The sequence below is a fragment of the Lepidochelys kempii genome, chromosome 2 (genome assembly GCF_965140285.1).
Source record: "Lepidochelys kempii isolate rLepKem1 chromosome 2, rLepKem1.hap1, whole genome shotgun sequence".
NCBI lineage: Eukaryota > Metazoa > Chordata > Testudines > Cheloniidae > Lepidochelys > Lepidochelys kempii.
In genome coordinates this window covers 135554970-135573082 of record NC_136381.1, presented here as the reverse complement: position 1 = coordinate 135573082, position 18113 = coordinate 135554970, and the positions used below count along the sequence as shown (strand labels likewise).

At 45.2% G+C, this 18113-nt stretch overlaps 1 protein-coding gene across 2 annotated transcripts in view; it reads left to right on the top strand.

Annotated features, from left to right (window-relative positions):
- The first annotated feature begins 244 nt into the window (after positions 1 to 244).
- FBXL7 (F-box and leucine rich repeat protein 7) overlaps positions 245 to 18113 on the top strand; it is a 332061-nt gene continuing 314192 nt past the window's right edge. For both annotated transcript variants that reach the window (XR_012157376.2, XM_073332294.2), the window contains exon 1: positions 245 to 750. Coding sequence is in view for 1 of the 2 variants with exons in the window: in XM_073332294.2 (XP_073188395.1) it covers positions 714 to 750 (37 nt within the window). In the remaining variant the exon portion in view is untranslated. The remainder of the gene's footprint in view (positions 751 to 18113) is intronic.

The window sequence follows — 18113 nt, the reverse complement described above, 5'->3', positions numbered from 1 at the left end:
ACCACCAGCCTGCCTCGCACGACGGAGAAACCTTACAAGCTGCTTAAATAGGCGCCTCTGGGCTCCGCCGCCGCAGGCCGGGCCCCAGGGACGTGCGGGGAGCGCGCGCTGTGTCTTTAAAAGGCTGCAGCCCCCCCCAGCCTGGCCCTCCTCTGCCCAGCCCTCTCGGCCCAAGGAGCGACCGATGCGGGGAGGAGGCGCCTGGCGCTAACAAAAGTCTGCGGCGCTGGAGCGGGCGGAGCAGGGCGGCGAGCGCGGCCCGGCCCGGCGCGGGGCCGAGGAACAAGTGGCTGCTGCGCCCTCCCGGCGCGGGCGGGGAAGGGGAGCCCGGCAGCGCCGGCGGGACCCGAGGAGCAGCGGCCCCGCCCCAGCGGGCTGCGGAAGGCGCATCAGTCGCTGCCGGCGGGAGGAGGAGGCGGCTGCGCGCTGGGATTGCTGCTGACCCGTGTGTGGATTATAAGTGGAGCTGCTGGCCAGCCGCGGTGCCCGCAGCGCGGGGTGAGGGCACCGGGGGCTTTCCCCTCACTTTCTCTCCGCCCCCCCTTTTTGGGGTGGCTGCGTGGGGCGGGGCTGGCTCCCCCTGAAGGACCCGAGTGCCTGTAGCATGTAAAAGCCGAACCTCCGGACCAGCGGGGTCCCCGCCCCAGTCGCCTCCTTTCGGTGCCGGGGAGCCATGGTGTGTGCGGGCAGCCGGAGAGCATGAAGCCTGCAGGATGGGCGCGAACAATGGCAAACAGTACGGCAGTGAGGGTGAGTGAGCCCAGCCCAGCTAGTCGCCGGGCGCCTTGGGCGGGACCCCGCTCCCCTCGCCTTCCTTCCTCGGGCTGGGGCGGGCGGGGACGTCCAGCCGGCTGCGGAGTCGGCTTTGTGTGTGTCCCCAGCCCGAGAGTGGGAAAAGTTCCCTTCCCAGGCAGTAGGGAGAGCGGGGGAGGGGGCTGGCCAGTTGCGGGATGGGTTTGGCTCGCTTCCCTTTGTAGCCCAACTTTTGAAGCTTGTTTGCAGTTGGGGAGGGCAGAAAGAGGGGGAGCTTTCCGGCCACCATATGGGTGGCATGGGAAATATCAAGGATGTTCAAACCAATATTTCCTATACATTCGTGTAAAGCAGCTGGACCTTAGATGGGAGCTAGAATCTCCAGCTCTAAAACACACACCCCTCCTCTCCTCTCCAGCCTCACTGCGCGTCCTTTTAGCCTCAGCTACTTTTTATGCCCTCTCCTGTACTGACACCAATTGGTCACTCTGCAAATCTGGTTACTCTTATATAGCTCCCATCGCTCTTGAATGCTGCCTGTATGCGCTTTACATGCAGTAACCCTTTCCCACCTGGGTGGCTCTGCCTCACTGAGCTGCTGCTACATGGTTTTGAAGTGTCTACGGCAAAGTTTTCCCTGGTGTGTCAACTGACCCGTCTCTCTCCCTGACAGCTCCTTATACGTGTCTGTTCTCTCTGCAGACTGTGTTGGCTAATCAATGATGATTAGTCTGTTATCTTCATGTCGTCGAAGTTATTGGCAGGGAACATTTATATTTCCAAGATTTTTGGCAAATGGAAAGCTTCTGAAAGAAGCTGCCAGAGCTGGTAAAAGAGTAAAAGCACTTTTTGTTTTTTGTAGTAAAAGAAATTGGTTTCCCCCTTTTAAGAGTGAGCACAACTGCAGCAAGTTAACTGAATAAATTCTGCTGCGATACCCTATTTGTAGGGGTGCTAACTCCAACATAGTCTGCCATTATAAAGACTGCATTTTAAAATAACAGCATTTTCCGCACAGGGAGCGGCAAGGTAGGGTCTGAGTTACTAGTCCCTGATGAAGCATATACACATGGATAGCTGAAGTAGTTGGGTGTGCTTGTTACCTAACATAGCTTTTGTTGCTGTAACTCCTGCTCCCTTTATTGCTTTATCAGCCTGTAACCACCAGTAGAGTCTGCATTTTTAGTCATGTCAATAACTTTTTCCAAGGGTCATTCTGTCTGCCCGCTGCTGGATCCCAATAAGGGCTGAGTGAAATCAAACACCTGGTTAGCCTTTCCAATTTGTTTACATGATCTCGGTCCTAGTTTTTAACAATGTGTTGTGAGCACCTTCAGGTAGGTGCTGAGCATCTTAATGTCCATGGACCTCAGTGGGAGTTAAGTGCACTTAGCACTTCTGCTCATCTAGGGCCTGGTCCAGGGAAGAGTAAATAATGGGGAGTGATATTTAACCATTTTAAATGGCTAAGTCCTGTCCAGTTTTCATGTTCAGCGATTGGACCAGTTTCTGTTCTGTGTAAACTACATCAGTGAGGCTTAAAATATGAGACAATTAAAATTATTCTGCTGTGATAGGTTCTGCATCAGCCCTTCCCCCACTGCATTATTTCTAATGCTTTGCAACTTGTTCTTGTATCCTGTAAATCTTGTAGTATGCAGTGTGGTATATGACTGCTTCCTGTCTGAACAGCAACATTTTTCAACCCCAGGGAGAAAGAGAAAGAGACAGAGTTAATGTTCTCCAGCTGTTATCCATAAATGCTACCTCTGCAATTTCACTTCAGTGAAATTTTACTGTGTTTGGTTTTAGATACACAGGATCTAATTCATCCTTATAGAAACGTATTGGTTTCAGTGGTTTGCACCAGCAATGAATTTGGTCTGCACTGAAGCATTGTAGGAGACTGCTGGAAAGGTCAGCTGGTAATAGGGAACCAATAGGAAGGTTTGAAAGTTTTTTGTTGTTGTTCTGACTGCAAAAGAGGTGCTCTATTTTTATTTTTATTCTTAAACATTTAATGATCATCTGTACAATTCACCCTCATGGTACCCAGGACAATATAAGATCACTGGGTCTGTTTGTAGCGAGGCCTATGATCTGTTACATTCTTTGAGACTCCAGTAGGCAAGTGCCAAAGAATACGCGTCACTCACATCCAAAATATGCATGAAGATAGTGACAAAGGAAAAACACCATTTTTTTATACAGACATTGAAATTCCTTTCATTTACTGCCAAATGAGCTCCCCCTTCAAAAGAGCCCATGAAGTCAGAAATTTTGCCAGCCAGAGATCTGATTTAGTCTGGTACGAGTGTTCACATCAATTCTTACTATCAGAACTTATTCTAGAAATGGACCAAGCATGTGTCTTGAAATCTGCACCTCGGAGTGTTTTGTAGGGGAGGAATTAGCATTCTAATCCCTGCGTCTAAACTCACCACTCCACATTACATCCAGAATTGGAATGGGTTCGTGCTTTAGTTCTGGTTTGTCAGCTAAAACCTTGGTTGCAAAGGGATACTATGTTGGGGGGGAAAATATGCTCTCCATCCCTCAACCTTCTCACAAATCCTTAGAGCCTTAATTGCAGTTCTGTCTTTGGTGAATAAGGATAAGTGCAAGGTCCTGCACTTAGGACGGAAGAACCCAATGCACCGCTAAAGACTAGGGACCGAATGGCTAGGCAGCAGTTCTGCGGAAAAGGACCTAGGGGTGACAGTGGACGAGGAGCTGGATATAAGTAGGGACATAGCCAGCAGATCAAGGGACGTGATTGAGCCCCTCTATTCGACATTGGTGAGGCCTCATCTGGAGTGCTGTGTCCAGTTTTGGGCCCCACACTACAAGAAGGATGTGGATAAATTGAAGAGAGTCCAGCAAAGGGCAACAAAAATGATTAGGGGTCTGGAACACATGACTTATGAGGAGAGGCTGAGGGAACTGGGATTGTTTAGTCTGCAGAAGAGAAGAATGAGGGGGGATTTGATAGCTGCTTTCAACTACCTGAGAGGTGGTTCCAGAGAGGATGGTTCTAGACTATTCTCAGTGGTAGAAGAGGACAGGACAAGGAGTAATGGTCTCAAGTTGCAGTGGGGGAGGTTTAGGTTGGATATTAGGAAAAACTTTTTCACTAGGAGGGTGGTGAAACACTGGAATGCGTTGCCTAGGGAGGTGGTAGAATCTCCTTCCTTAGAAGTTTTTAAGGTCAGGCTTGACAGAGCCCTGGCTGGGATGATTTAATTGGGGATTGGTCCTGCTTTGAGCAGGGGGTTGGACTAGATGACCTCCTGAGGTCCCTTCCAACCCTGATATTCTGTGATTCTATGATTCTGTGAATAGGGGTGGGGGACCCTGCACTGAGATGGTCAGCCCCCTTCTCCCCCCCCCCCCCCCTTCTGTGCAGTAGAGCTTTTTGGTGAATGAACTCCTTTAACAACATGCAGGGGGATTGTGGGGTTGATGCAGGTAGCATCGAGGGGGTACAGGGATTTAATTACTTTTTGGGAGGGGTGCAGATATCCATAAAGGAGGGGGAAGGGTGCATGAGAGATCTCATATGACATTGTCCTAATTTCCTTTGTTGCCTTCATGTCCTCAGGCTAGATCTTCCCTTATTATAGTTTTTTTTTTTTTTTTTTCCTCATAGGTAGGTTGTGTAGAGTTGTATAGGTAGCATATCATATATGGTCTGCCTTTGTCTCAGGAACCTTCAGCCCCTCCTGGGGATTTTGCTGAGCCCCTGAGTTCCTTAAGAGTCTCAAGAGATGATACCAGATCATATTGGAGACTGATGCCCGTACCCAGTGCCTTCTATATTGACAGCAGATACACTTGGTAACCCAAGTGTGCAGTTTACCACAACTTCATTCCCTGCACTAGAAGGGAGAGATGTTTGAGGATCCAAGCTCATCTGTCTTCTCAATACATACAGCCTGATACTCTGATGCACTTATTGAGTGTACTGAGACCAGCCTTAATTACGAGGTTCTTTGTCATGGGACTTAAGATATTTTTCTGTTCCAGTCTCAGCTCCACTTCTTCTCATAGACCCAAGACTGGAATTTCCTTGGCCTTATGCTGGGCCAGAATCTCTTACCTCATGCCACTGGTGCTGGTAAATCAAAAGCGGCACGAAACTGGCAACTGCCTATTCGGCCCTCAATAGCCTTAACAACACGGAAGCACCCAGCTCTGTCTCTACTCCTCATTTGACATAGTTGCCCCAGCCACCAACTCGGCATCTATTCTCTGATGCCGATGCCTTGGTCTCAGTTCTACAAGTCCACGCAGGTAAAAGATGGGAAACATGTCATCACAGGAGGGATGTAAGCAAAAGGAAAGTGGAAGCACCATCTCTCTGTTCCTTAATACTCCTAGCTCAATGAGGGCCCCAGGTACTAGCCAATGGCACCGCTGTGGTCTCTTCTATACCCTTACAGAGGGAGACATCTCTGCGCTGACGTAGGTTCCTCGCTATTTAAGATCTCAGTAATGCCTTCGCTTTTCTCCATGCTGGCGTGTGTGGGGCACAAATGAGGCTACTAATCACCCCAAGCACATGCTTCTATGCTGCTTGATTCTGTGCTTGTACTGACTTTTCCAGTCTCAATCTGGAACTGCCTTCAACCCCTTAGGAAATGAACCTGGTTCCCCAACTTGACCTCAAGACCCCGGTCGTCTTTCATCCCTTCAGATCCAGACATCATAAAAGGATATCATGCAGGGCCCTCTCAAGCTTTTGAAGTAGCACTACATACAGGACTTCATGAAACCCTTGCTGGAGGCTGTGAAACTAACTCTCTGCCTGATTTTGACACTGACTCTGATTCTATCGCAGACACCTCCTCACCCAGTACCAAGGCAACCTTCCTTTCCAGCAGTGATAACTGCCCCAGCCCAGGCCTTTAAGATCTGTGGGAGAATCTGCCTATATCTGAGAAATGGGATGAGATTCATTCAGAGGAATCTTAAAAATCTCCTTTGTAGGAACATAAGATGGCACCTTAGCAGAGGATCATATTGGTGCTTCATTTGTTTCCCTTCATGACTAACACAGACAGTTTCAGGAACTACTGGGGAGAAAGGGAAATACACTACAGTTGCAAACTGTAGTGTATGGCAGCAGAGACATCTATTGAACATAATAAAATGCAAACCTTGGAGAAGCTGGTCCTACCCATCAGCTCTGGCCTTCTCAAGCTGGCCAAGGCTGGCTGTCTCCCTCTTCATTCTCACTCCCCTCCTGTATATAAGAGTGGTAAGATGTATCCTGTATTAGCTGAAGGACACCTCTCTGACCAGCTCCATAGGTGAAATGGACAACACAGAAGAGAGTAAGGAGCACAGTGAGTTACCTTGTTGGCCCTTCTGACAGGACGGCATAAGCTGGATGCTTTTGACAGGATGTTTTACTCATCCAGCTAACTGTCATACCGTGTCCCATTAATTATGCCCTGTGGGATGCCCTGAACCCCACTGGGGTCTCTGTGCTTGGAGAACAGAAGGAAGTAGCCAGGACCCCGGTCACTTGGAGTCATGTTCTTGCTGGGCAATTTCCAAGAGCAACATATGATGCCTTGGTTCCCTTAGTGTACATTTGCAAAGGAGTACTTTGAGTTTGGTGCATGTTTTCACCAGTCACTACTCCTGGATTTAGCATTGTGCTCCAGTGGTATGTTTCAGAGAGCTGTCCTACTGCCTGTATTAAGCTAAACTCCTTGTCCAGTTATCCTGGTGGAGCACCGCTTGTTGATCTCTCTCTCTCCCTCTCTCAAGTGAGGGTACACAGACCTTTGAAAAGTTACTTAACAGTAACTGTTGTTCAAGAATTGCCTCTGCATTCACACTACTTGCCACCCCCTCCCACTGTGGAATCTTAATTAACATCAGGACTTCACAACATCCTCTGGCAAAGAGTTCCACAGGTTAACTATGCGTTGTGGGAAAAAATACTTCCTTTTGTTTAAGCCTGCTGCCTATTTCATTTGGTGACCCCTAGTTCTTGTGTTATAAGAAGGAGTAAATAACTTCCTTATTTACTTTCTCCACACCAGTCATGATTTTATAGGCGTCTATCATATTCTCCCCCCCCCTTAGTCATTTCTTTTCCAAGCTGAAAAGTCCCAGTCATTTTTATCTCTCCCCATACAGAAGCCTCTTGTGAGACTATTTGTGCTTCCCCAATGGACACTGCCTTTAACACAGATTGAATCTTTGTTTGTTTGAGACTCTTCTCAAACATGTTCAGTATTCAGAACCTCTTATCTATGACTTGCTTTTTGAAAAATTTAAATCCAAAATTTGAACTGTTGCTTGGGTTTGACTGGTCACCCCAAATCACAGAGTACTTTGTGTTTCCGGAGTGAGGCTCAGATGCTTAATTACTAACAGTTCATGTGTGAAGGATGTAAGTAGCCATGCTGAAGTTAGTGGGTCTGCTTGCATGCTTAGAGTTGAGCCTAAACATAAGAGTTTTCAGAATCGGGATCTGAATGGGGATAACTTTTGAGACACTGCACATCTTTGCAGAAAGTAAATTCACTTTCTGCTAATATTCTGGCATAAAAATTTAAAACTTGTGCTTTGTGAGCATTCCTGAAAATAAAGTTGGTCACATGCATTTTTCTGGCAAGTAAACTTGCATACTCCGCTGAAGTGTTTTCATTTTAAATTTTCTGATTCTTACACAATATTTTTCTGCAGGATTCACCTACCTCTAAAAATGATGAAACATTCCAAAGTCCTCTGGGAAATGTGCAGGCCATACTAGATGGCTTTGCTGCAATGGGATTCCCTAACTGTGGTGGGGCCATAGACACAACGCATATCCCTATTTTGGGACTGGACCACCAGGGCAACCAGTACATAAACCACAGGGGATACTTTTCAATGGTGTTGCAAGCACTGGTGGATCACAAGGGACGTTTCACCAACATCAATGTGGGATGGTTGGGAAAGGTTCATGACGCTCGCATCTTCAGGAACTCTGGTCTGTTTAAACGGCTGCAGGAAGGGATTTACTTCCCAGAACAGAAAATAACTGTTGGGGATGTTGAAATGCCTATAGCTGTCCTTGGGGACCTAGCCTACCCCTTAATGCCCTGGCTCATGAAGCCATACACAGGCACCCTGGACAGTAGTAAGGAGATGTTCAACTATAGGCTGAGCAAGTGCAGAATGATGGTAGAATGTGCATTTGGACGTTTAAAGGGTCGCTGGTGCAGTTTACTGACTCGCTCAGACCTCAGTGAAACCAATCTTCCCATTGTTATTGCTGCTTGCTGTGTGCTCCACAATCTCTGAGAGTAAGGGGGAGACGTTTATGGTGGGGTGGGAGGTTGATGCAAATCGTCTGGCCGCTGAATATGCGCAGCCAGACAGCAGGGCGGTTAGAAGAGCACAGCAGGAAGTACTGCGCATCAGAAGCTTTGAAAACCGGTTTCATGACTGGCCAGGGTACTGTGTGACACTTCTGTTTTGTTTCTCCTTGATGAAAACCCACCCCGTTGGCTGCCTCTAAATTCCCTGTAAGCCACCCACCCTCCCTCCTTCGATCACAGCTTGCTTGCAAAGGAAACAGTCACTATCGTTTAAAAAACATGTATTCTTTATTAATAGATACCCCACCCGGGCTACCTTGTGAGTTATGGTAGGAGGGAAGGAAAAGGCCACTTTAAAACTTGTTGAATGACAGCCTTCTGTTGCTTGAGCTGTCCACTGGGGTGAAGTGGTTAGGTACCTGGAGCCTCTTCTCTCCCCCCCCCCCCTTGCATTCTTGGGCATCTGGGTGAGGTGGCTATGGGACTTGGAGAGGAGGGAGGGCGGTTAAGCAGGAGCTGCAGCGACAGTCTGTGATCCTGCTGCCGTTCATAAACTTCCACCAGATGCCGGAGCATGTCTGTTTGATTCCACAGTAGCCCCAGCATTGTTTCATGCCTCCTCTGATCTTCCTGCTGCCACCTCTCCTCACGTTCATCGGCCACTGTCCTGTAGTCTGCTATTGTGTCCCTCCACACATTGTGCTGAGCTCTGTCAGTGCCGGACAACTGCATGAGCTCAGAGAACATTTCATCGTGCATGTGTTTTTTTCCGCTGCCTTATCTGAGAGAGCCTTTGGGACGGAGGAGGGAGGCTTGAAACATTTGCAGCTGCTGGAGGGAAAAAGGGAGTGAAATATTTAAAAGATACATTTTACAGAACAATGGCTATACGCTTTCACAGTGAACAACACTATTCACATTACATAGCACATGTGATTTTGGTACAACGTCGCATTTTGCATCTTATATTGAGTGCCTGCGGCTTTGGTGTTCGAGATCGCACATGTGGTGCCGGTCAACAGAATTTGGCTTGCAGGCGGCCATGGTAAGCCATAGTCTTTCGGCTTCTTCAACCTTCATAACAGCAGCGCCCTCCTCTCCCATACTAAGCAAAGCCTGTTGAGCTGGCCATTTAGTGCTGCGGTTTTCCTGTTAACATGCAGCAGCAGAAACCAAACTAACTCCCTCCCCCGATCCAATTATCTGGGATGATCGCTTTACCCCTCCCCCCACCGCCTCGCTGGTATCAGGGAAGATCCCTGCTAGCCAAATGCAAACAGCTCAGCGCCAATGCGCACACACACACGCCCCCCTCCTCCCACGTGGCTATCTGTGGGGAGGATTTCTTTTCAGCCACAGGCAAAGAGCCCAATAGGAACGGCCACCTCAGAATGTCCCCTTAATAGGGGAGTTTAATTTCAACCAGGTTACCATGAGTGATATCATTCTCCTGAGGATAACAGAGAGAGAGAAAGCACTGATGTTACTTGAATGCCAGCAAACACCGGGACCATACGCTGCCAGGCTTTGTCATGCAATGATACCAGATTACTTGCTACTAGCATGGCGTGGTAAAGTGTCCTACCATGGAGGACGGAATAAGGCTGCTCTCCCCAGAAACCTTCTGCAAAGGCTTTTAGAGTACCTCCAGGAGAGCTTCATGTAGATGTCACTGGAGGATTTCCACTCCATCCCCAGACACGTTAACAGACTTTTCTAGTAGCAGTACTGGCCACGAATGCATCCCAAGTCCTCGGGCTACTTAATCGTTAAACGCATGCTTTTATAACCTATATTATATTTAAAAAGGTACTCACCAGAGGTCCGTTCTCTGGCTTCGTTGGGTTGGGAGGGTATTTCAGTCAGGGTGATAAAAAAGATCCTGGCTGTCAGGGAGAACTGTGTGCTGTCCCCAAGCTCCTCCTCCTCCTCATCTTCCCCATCTGCAAAATCATCAGGCATGGCGGAAAGTACCCCATCATTGGAGTCCATGGACAGGGGTGGGGCAGTGGTGGCGGCCCCTCCTAGAATTGTGTGCAGCTCAGCATAGAAGCGGCATGTCTGGGGCTCTGTTCTGGAGCGTCCGTTTGATTCTCTGGTTTTCTGGTACGCTTGTCTGAGCTCCTTAAGTTTCATGCAGCATTGTGTTGCGTCCCTGATTTAACCTCTGTCCCTCATGGCCTCTGAGATTTTTTTTTTTTTTTTTTGAAATATTTTGGCATTTCATCTTTTGGAACGTAGTTCTGATAGCACAGATTCCTCTCCCTATACAGCGATCAGAGCCAGTACCTCCCGTTAGCTCCATGCTGGAGCTCTTTTTTGTTTCTGGGACTGCATGGTCACCTGTGCTGATGAGCACGCCTGGCCAAACAGGAAATGAGATTCAAAAGTTCCCAGGGCTTTTCTTGTACACCTGGCCAGTGCATCCCAGTTCAGAGTGCTGTCTAGAGTGGTCACAATGGTGCACTGTGGGATAGCTCCCGGAGGCCAATACCTTTTGAATTGCATCCACGCTAACCCTAATTCGAAAAGGTGATGTCGATTTCAGTGCTAATCCCCTTGGGGAGGAGTACAGAAATCGGTTTTAAGAGCCCTTTATGTCGAAAAAATGGCTTCGTTGTGTGGATGGGTGCAGGGTTAATTCGGATTTAACGCTGCTAAATCCAACATAAACTCATAGTGTAGACCAGGCCTTAGGTTCTGATCCTATTGCTAGGTGCACAGAAGTCCACTGGCTTACAAATTGTATACTGAATATGGCATTGACTGCCATGGTTTTCACTCTGGTCCCAGTTTTGTCCTAGTACGTTTTCTGGATCAGGGTTTGGACATGCATTATTGGTGTACCAACCTGCATACAGAAACATATAGTATAGTGGCACTTCTGAATTGCAGAGTAGAGTCATGTTTAGATTAACACAGACATTACATTCTTGCTGCAGTACAGTAAATGGTAATCCTATACCTAACCTGAGCTATATATTCCAGGGAATTAATGGCTTGGAGTACTAGTAAATCCTCCTAAAAATCTTTCTTGGAGGAAAGAAAGAGGAAACAGGAAGTTCCCTCTCGTGCTTGTGTTTGAATCAGGAAATTCCTGTCTACAGCTACATAAATTTGTCTCAATGTCTTAAATCATGTGAAGTGTCTCTCTCTCTCTGGGGCTTATGGACAAGTGATTCACACTGGGAGATTTTTGTTTTTTGAAGAATTGTATATTTATGAGCACATCTCTGGGCTCTGAAGTTCAAGGTTTATTAGACCACCGCCAAATGATTAAATGGATTTATTTTGTCAGAAGGAGACAATGTTATATTGCTTTGCTCCATAAATTTATTTCTCTGATGCAGTAAAAGTGAGTTTGCCCTGAAAATTGGAGCTTGCATTTAGCTGCTTACAGTTGAGTGTAGTCCCCATAATAAATTTCTTGGGTCAGATTTTGGCCCTAGCTATGTCCCCCATCACAGTGGTCTGGCCTCACCAAGAGGCTGTGCAGACTCCCCTGAATACTCCCAGAACCTGGGCAATATAGGGCTGAATTTGCAGTCCTCCCTTCATAAGGTTGTGCTGGAGAAAGAGTGGCTAGAGTGCTTTGCCTTCTCACTATTCTGGACTGGGGTGTAGATACTCAGGTAATCATGATATTGTTACACCTTGATCTGTCCACATGTATATTGCTTGGATTGCAAACTACATAAGGACGATAATAAAGAGGTAGCATCAATGTATCAAGCTGGAGGGAATGTGTTGTAATGAACTGCCATGTTAGATCCCATTTTTAAATATCTTTCAGTGATCTGGAAGAGGAATTAAATGGCATGTTGATGGCAGCTGGTCATGCTATGTAAGGAGGAGTTCTGAACATCAGTGCAAACAGAACTAATGTAAAACATGGGCAGAACATCACAGTGATGATTAACTAGAAAAAATGCAAGCTCTCATCTCTGATGGAGAGAGTAGAAATGCTTTGTATGGGCTTAATACCACCCCCCCCCCACCTGTCCTGAAAGCGCTTATACAGAATGAAAATTTGGAGTAAAAGATAGCAAAGTACTGCCCCATCACAATGCAAAACCATGTATTAAAAAACAGGAGATGACATTTGGGGCTGTGCTTGAAGAGGTAGGTATCTTATGACAAAGCATAGCGTTTATATGGCTTTGATGGGACTTCATATGGAATACTGAAAGAATCTAACTAGCACAGTATGAAAAGATGACAGCTTAGAGGAAGTCTGTAGATGAGCAGAAGGGATTAATTTGATTGTGTGTATGTGTGTTAAAACTTCAATAAATGACTCAAAGGATATGAGTATACAAATGTTTTAAGAGTGTAAACACTAGGGATTGTGGAACTACTCATGATCGTATGACTTCTGTATGAGTTGAATGAATGAAACTAAGAAAGCGTGCATGTAGAAACTTATTTATTTATATTGTTTAGGAACGCCAGTCATAGACCAGGAGCCCCTTGTGCTTTGTAATGAACACATTTGAGACGGTCTCTGGCCCGAATTGCTTATAATCAAAGTATAAAATAGACAGGCATGCTGAATGACAAGGAGATAGATTCTACTACCTAATAGATCGTCTTCAGCTCTAATTTTCATAAATTTTGTCTAGTATATTAAACTATATTTGAGGGAGCTTTTTTTCAGTGTCAAAATGTCATTACTTTTTTATCAAGTTGATGAAGATCAGTACTAGGTTCTGAAATGTGAAATATAATTAAATTGTGGAAATTATTGTTCTACTGAAGATTGTCTTTTTTTTGAATTTCCAACTCTTGGAATTTAGAGGGATGGGTATAAATGCCTGAGAGCCTAGCACCACTATGGATTGTAACTGAGCAACATTTTAAATGCAAGCTTCCCGTTTTCAGGCAATCAGAAGTCTTCTGCTTTCCTGGTATCCCATGTTGCTGCTTTCCTATGAATTTCAGTAGCAGTAAATGAGAAGTCTCTGGACATTTATATGTAGTATGCCATGGGATTGTATAGATTGCTACAGTGGCCATTATATGAACTTCTTCCTGTTCCCACTAAACAACTCTCATTCAGTGTCTCTTCACATGTTGTTGGACAGTTTAGACAGATACAGACAGTAAAACATCACTAGCACACTTCCCAACTATGCCTGGCCATACCTTGGTGCATGGGTTGAAAGTCAAAAACCTGAGGTATGGTAGTGATGTCACTTTGTTCTGAAGTGACTAGGGCTTACTCTTACTGGGGCCTTATATAATTTCAGCACTTAATTTTGTAAAAACGGTTTTGTATCCCATGAAACCTGTGAAGCTAGATACAGATGTTTGAGTTCTTTTTGTATATAAAAAAACTGCCTATCCCTTGAAACCTTAGTTTCTCCTTGTTTGTCCGCGTGTGTACATATTGCACCTAAACATTTCTAAGAAATGTCTCTGCAGACATGAAGCTATTTTTTTTTTTTTCTGGCTCCATCCTCCATATGTGCTCTTGCATATGGAGGCTTTACTTTTGTTCATTCTTGGCTTTTACTTAAGGGGAAAAAACCCATTGAAGACTAAAAGCATATGTTTTGCTCTCTGTGTACTGTAACTTAATCACCCAAAGACTTGCAGTCAATAGGAGAGGTGACTGGACAAAATAGACATTCTGAGAGTTTAGGAGCAAGAACTTCAGTTTCTATTTATTTCTGGCAAACTGCCAGCTGTTAAACTTGTTTTTAATATTTTTCGACAATTAAAAACAAGCTTCCTAAACTCTAGTGAATTCAGCTTACTTCATAATGTAACGTTGGCACAGGACTACATTGTACCATCCTAGAAAATTACAATAAAAAGTAACTCATTGTGAACAGGGTATAATTTGTAGTATAAAATAAAATGAACACAGGTGAAAAATCATTTCAGTATTTTAAACTTGGAAGGAAATCCTGTCCTCTAGTCTCACGCGGATATAGCCATGAGCTCATCAAATCCTAGTTAAAAATACATGACCAAAATCCATATCCTTCTAGAAAGGTAAGGATTTGCTGCTTCCCCGTTTTTCTTTTTTTTATTTGATTCAAAAGGAGTTAAATCCCACATCCATATTATTCTGACAGTTTTTATTTAGCAGGTTAACTACTGAGGTTTAGAAAGGACTCTGGATTACTTTCTAGTGATCTAAACTAAACAGTAGAACTTCAGAGTTATGAACACCAGAGTTACGAACGGACCAGTCAACCACACGCTACTTTGCATACTTCCCATTCCAAATCAGGCAGCAGCAGAAACCAAAATTAAAATAAAAACAAGCAAATACAGCATAGTACTGTGTTAAATGTAAACTACTATAAAAATAAAGGGAAAGCAGCATTTTTCTTCTGCATAGTAAAGTTTCAGAGCTGTATTGTCAGTGTTCAGTTGTAAACTTTTGAAAGAATAACCATAATGTTTTGCTCAGAGTTATGAACAACTTCCCTTCCCCAGAGATGTTCGTAGCTCTGAGGTTCTACTGCAAAATGCTTTCAATCTAAAGATGGTAAACAAGGAAAGATGTACTAGAATTCCACAGTGCTTTGCAAAGACACAGTAAGCTTTCTGCAAAGCTGGAGCTCCTAATAGGAGTGCAAATGGGAGTTATTTTTTATAATAGTTTTTTTTAAGCTTTTCCTATTCCGCAAAAACCAAAAGTTAATTGTCATATGTACATTTGTTGCTGTCCCTCAGGATAAATGGGCAATCACAAATGTAAATGTCTGTCAACATTTTACCACAAATTATTCTTGGACTCAACTACCTGCCAGTGTCCTGACCCCTTCTTGAGTGCTCAATTTAGGTATAACTTTCCAGTGATATGGAGAAGTCCTTAAAGTCCAACTCACAATGGTGAAATCCTAGCCTGCCCTGTTGAAGTCAGAGTGGTCAGAATTTCACCCACAGTGCTTAAAAGGTGTATATGTGTAATTCAGTGGTTCCCAAACTTGTTCCGCCACTTGAGCGGGGAAAGCCCCTAGTGGGCTGGACCAGTTTAACTACTGCGTCCGCAGTACGTCCCTCGGCCCGTGCCGCTTCCAGCAGCTCCCATTGGCCTGAAGCAGCGAACCGCGGCCACAGGGAGCTGTGATTGTTTACCTGCTGTGTCCGTAGGTTCGGCCAATCACGGCTCCCTGTGGCCGCGGTTCGCTGCTCCAGGCCAATGGGAGCTGCTGGAAGCGGCGCGGGCCGAGGGACGTACTGCGGACGCAGTAGTTAAACAAACTGGTCCTTGGGCTTTCCCCGCTCAAGTGGCGGAACAAGTTTGGGAACCACTGGTGTAATGTCTTGGGGGGGGGGGGGGGATACACCAATAATGTTTTTAAATGGCTTAAATTCTTTCAAAATTAGACTTTTTTTTTCTTTCACTCATATACAGAGTGTGATATAGTCTATGTAATTGGGCCTATTTTATAGTGCCCTCCTCCTGCCTGACCAAGATTTATTCTGCTAGGTCAGTTCACTTCCTGGGTTAAGTCATGTCTGTGACTTCTCAAGGAATCTGGGGAAGCTATCTTCAGCTGGGATAGTGGGTTTTTTTTTTGGTTTTTTTTTTTTTTAAATTGAGACTTCTTAACCAACACAATTTCCACCACTTGCAGACTCTTACTTCAGAGTCTGTGCAAGCACAGCAGTCCCTTCCCCAGACTGGTCTCTCGCAGCAGCAGTTCCCATAACAAGCTTTCCTGGCTCAGTCTCCAGCCCTCAAGGGCTTCCCAGACCGTCTCCTCTCTTGTCTGTTTGGTTTTCTGGAGCAGTTTGTCTCAGCAGTAGCTCAAGTGGCAGTTCATTGGGAGCACCACCCCAGGAACCTCCAGCTGTTGCAGATTCCCTTCTTACAGCCCTCTTTTTTATAAGGGTTGGCTAATTAAGTTACATCTTTTCCCCAGGTGCAGGAGTTGGCTTATCAGACAGCTAATCCAGGCTAGGGTTGCCATGTTTTTAATTGCTGGTAACTGGACCCTCGTGACTCCGCCCCCTACTATGCCTCTTTTCCTGAGGCCTCACTCCTCTCTCTTTCTCTCTCTTCCCCCCCTCCTCCCCCCCAGTTGTTCACTGGATCATCTCAAAGAGCCTGTCTGCAGGTAGGAAATGGCACTGGCTGATGGTTAATGAGCCGGCATCTCCTCCCAACCTGTGGTAAACGAACTTTTTGGTTTGGGAGCCATTTAGGGTTGCCAGGTCCCCTTTTTGACCAGACTTTCTGGTCAAAAACAAGGCACCTAGCAACCCTAAATGGCACCCAGACACAGAAGTCAAAAACCAGAGTGTCTGGGTAAAACCCGGATGGGTGGCAACCCTATCTAGCCCAGGTAACACTCCTTTGGGGTTACCCTTATTACTTCACAGTTTGGTGGTGGTCTTATTGGCACTGGCTTTGCATGTTTGGTAAAATTCTCTCATGGCATTGTTGCTCAGAGTAACACAGCCATACATGAACTCTTTATGCAGCAACATCCGATCATCTGTGTAGCCACACTCCCCTTGTCCTAAGCACCCATTTGGCTTGCTAGAAAATACTAGTGCTGAGATACTTTTATCATCATTTCCAAATCTTTCACTAAACTGAGTCTCTTATCACACATGTACAAATCAGATTTCTCCCCTGCCCCAGAGCTCTAAATGACACTAGCTTGCCTGCAGATTAATATTGGGAGTGGAAGTGAGCAGAAAGAATAAGCCTCAACGCAGAAGAGAAGCTGAAGTGTCTTCCCCAGATACATAATTTATTGCAGTCCTGTATTGCCATTTGATGTGAAATTGATGATGATGGGGCTATGAAGGAGCAGAGAGAGCCAGTGTGTTTCATTTACTTTGTAGATTTCCAAGGTAACATACGGTATGACTTTTCCCCCCATTTCCCTCAATAAGTGCCAAACTAGAAATGACTCACATTTGAGGCAAAACTGAATCCTTGAGCTTCTGCACTTGGTGGGTCATTTACTGAAGTGGAGTTGAGCCACTTCACTTCCTACAAAACCTGAACACAAGAAAAATGTTGGTGATAAATGTTGGGTTTTCTGCTTCCCTCTTTGCCAAGCCTCACTTTAAAGAGCCTTGTGAGGAGAAGGTCCCTTTTTTTTTTTTTTTTTAAACTGAAGTGTAAGGTTTCTTAATTCAGTCCCAGAGAGAGGAACAAAGATCTCAATCAGACTAGTTGGTTAGCTTTCAGGTGGATAGAATCTAAACCAGAATGAGCACAGCCAGACACAGGATCTTTTCAAGTATGCATCTCTATCCCCATCACTTTTTTTATTTAAGTGAGCCAACAAAAAAGACCAGTGTCTTCACTTTATTCAAGGACTGAGCCATAATTTTTGGAATGTGGCCAGTAAAGACTGGTAGCTCTTGAGTAGCTGCATATTCAGCTTCCAGGGAGAAGCTGGAGGAGGACAGACTTGTATGTTCCGGTGAGCCATCTTGCTAACTGAGTTGCTTCCACTCTTAGTCATCTAGATTGCTGCTGACGGGGCAGGAGTGAATAGCAGACAAATAGGGGCATCCTTTGGGCTCCGAGAGGGACTCAGGATAATTTGAAAGAAAAACATTAGGCCAAAGTTTATACTGTTACACCCATGGGTATATGTGATTTTGAAAGGAGTTTCACAGGTGTGAATATGCAGAATTTGGTTCTTAATGACAACTGAAGCATACCATTGCTGCTTTCAGTGCATACCTTATGAGTGTATATTGGAAAACTGTACAGCGCTCACCATTAAAGCACTTATCACCTCATAGTACTTGAGATACCAAATTTACTTCCTCCTGTGAGTGTACTGCAGTGTGGATATTAAAAGGGTTAAATACAGTTATCACCATTATCACTTCATGATGTAAGACTCTGACTTACAGTAGATGGATACTGCTGGAGTACTTAACCAAATTTTATAGGTTAAATTAAGTTGTTCTGCAACAAAATTACATGTTGCTAACTTTCCCATAATTTTAAAAGTGCATATATGTTGGATGATGAGGGAAATCCTGAGCAGATTATTGCTTTTCAACCTTTAGAAGCTAGTTTGTGTATAGACCTAAAGCAGG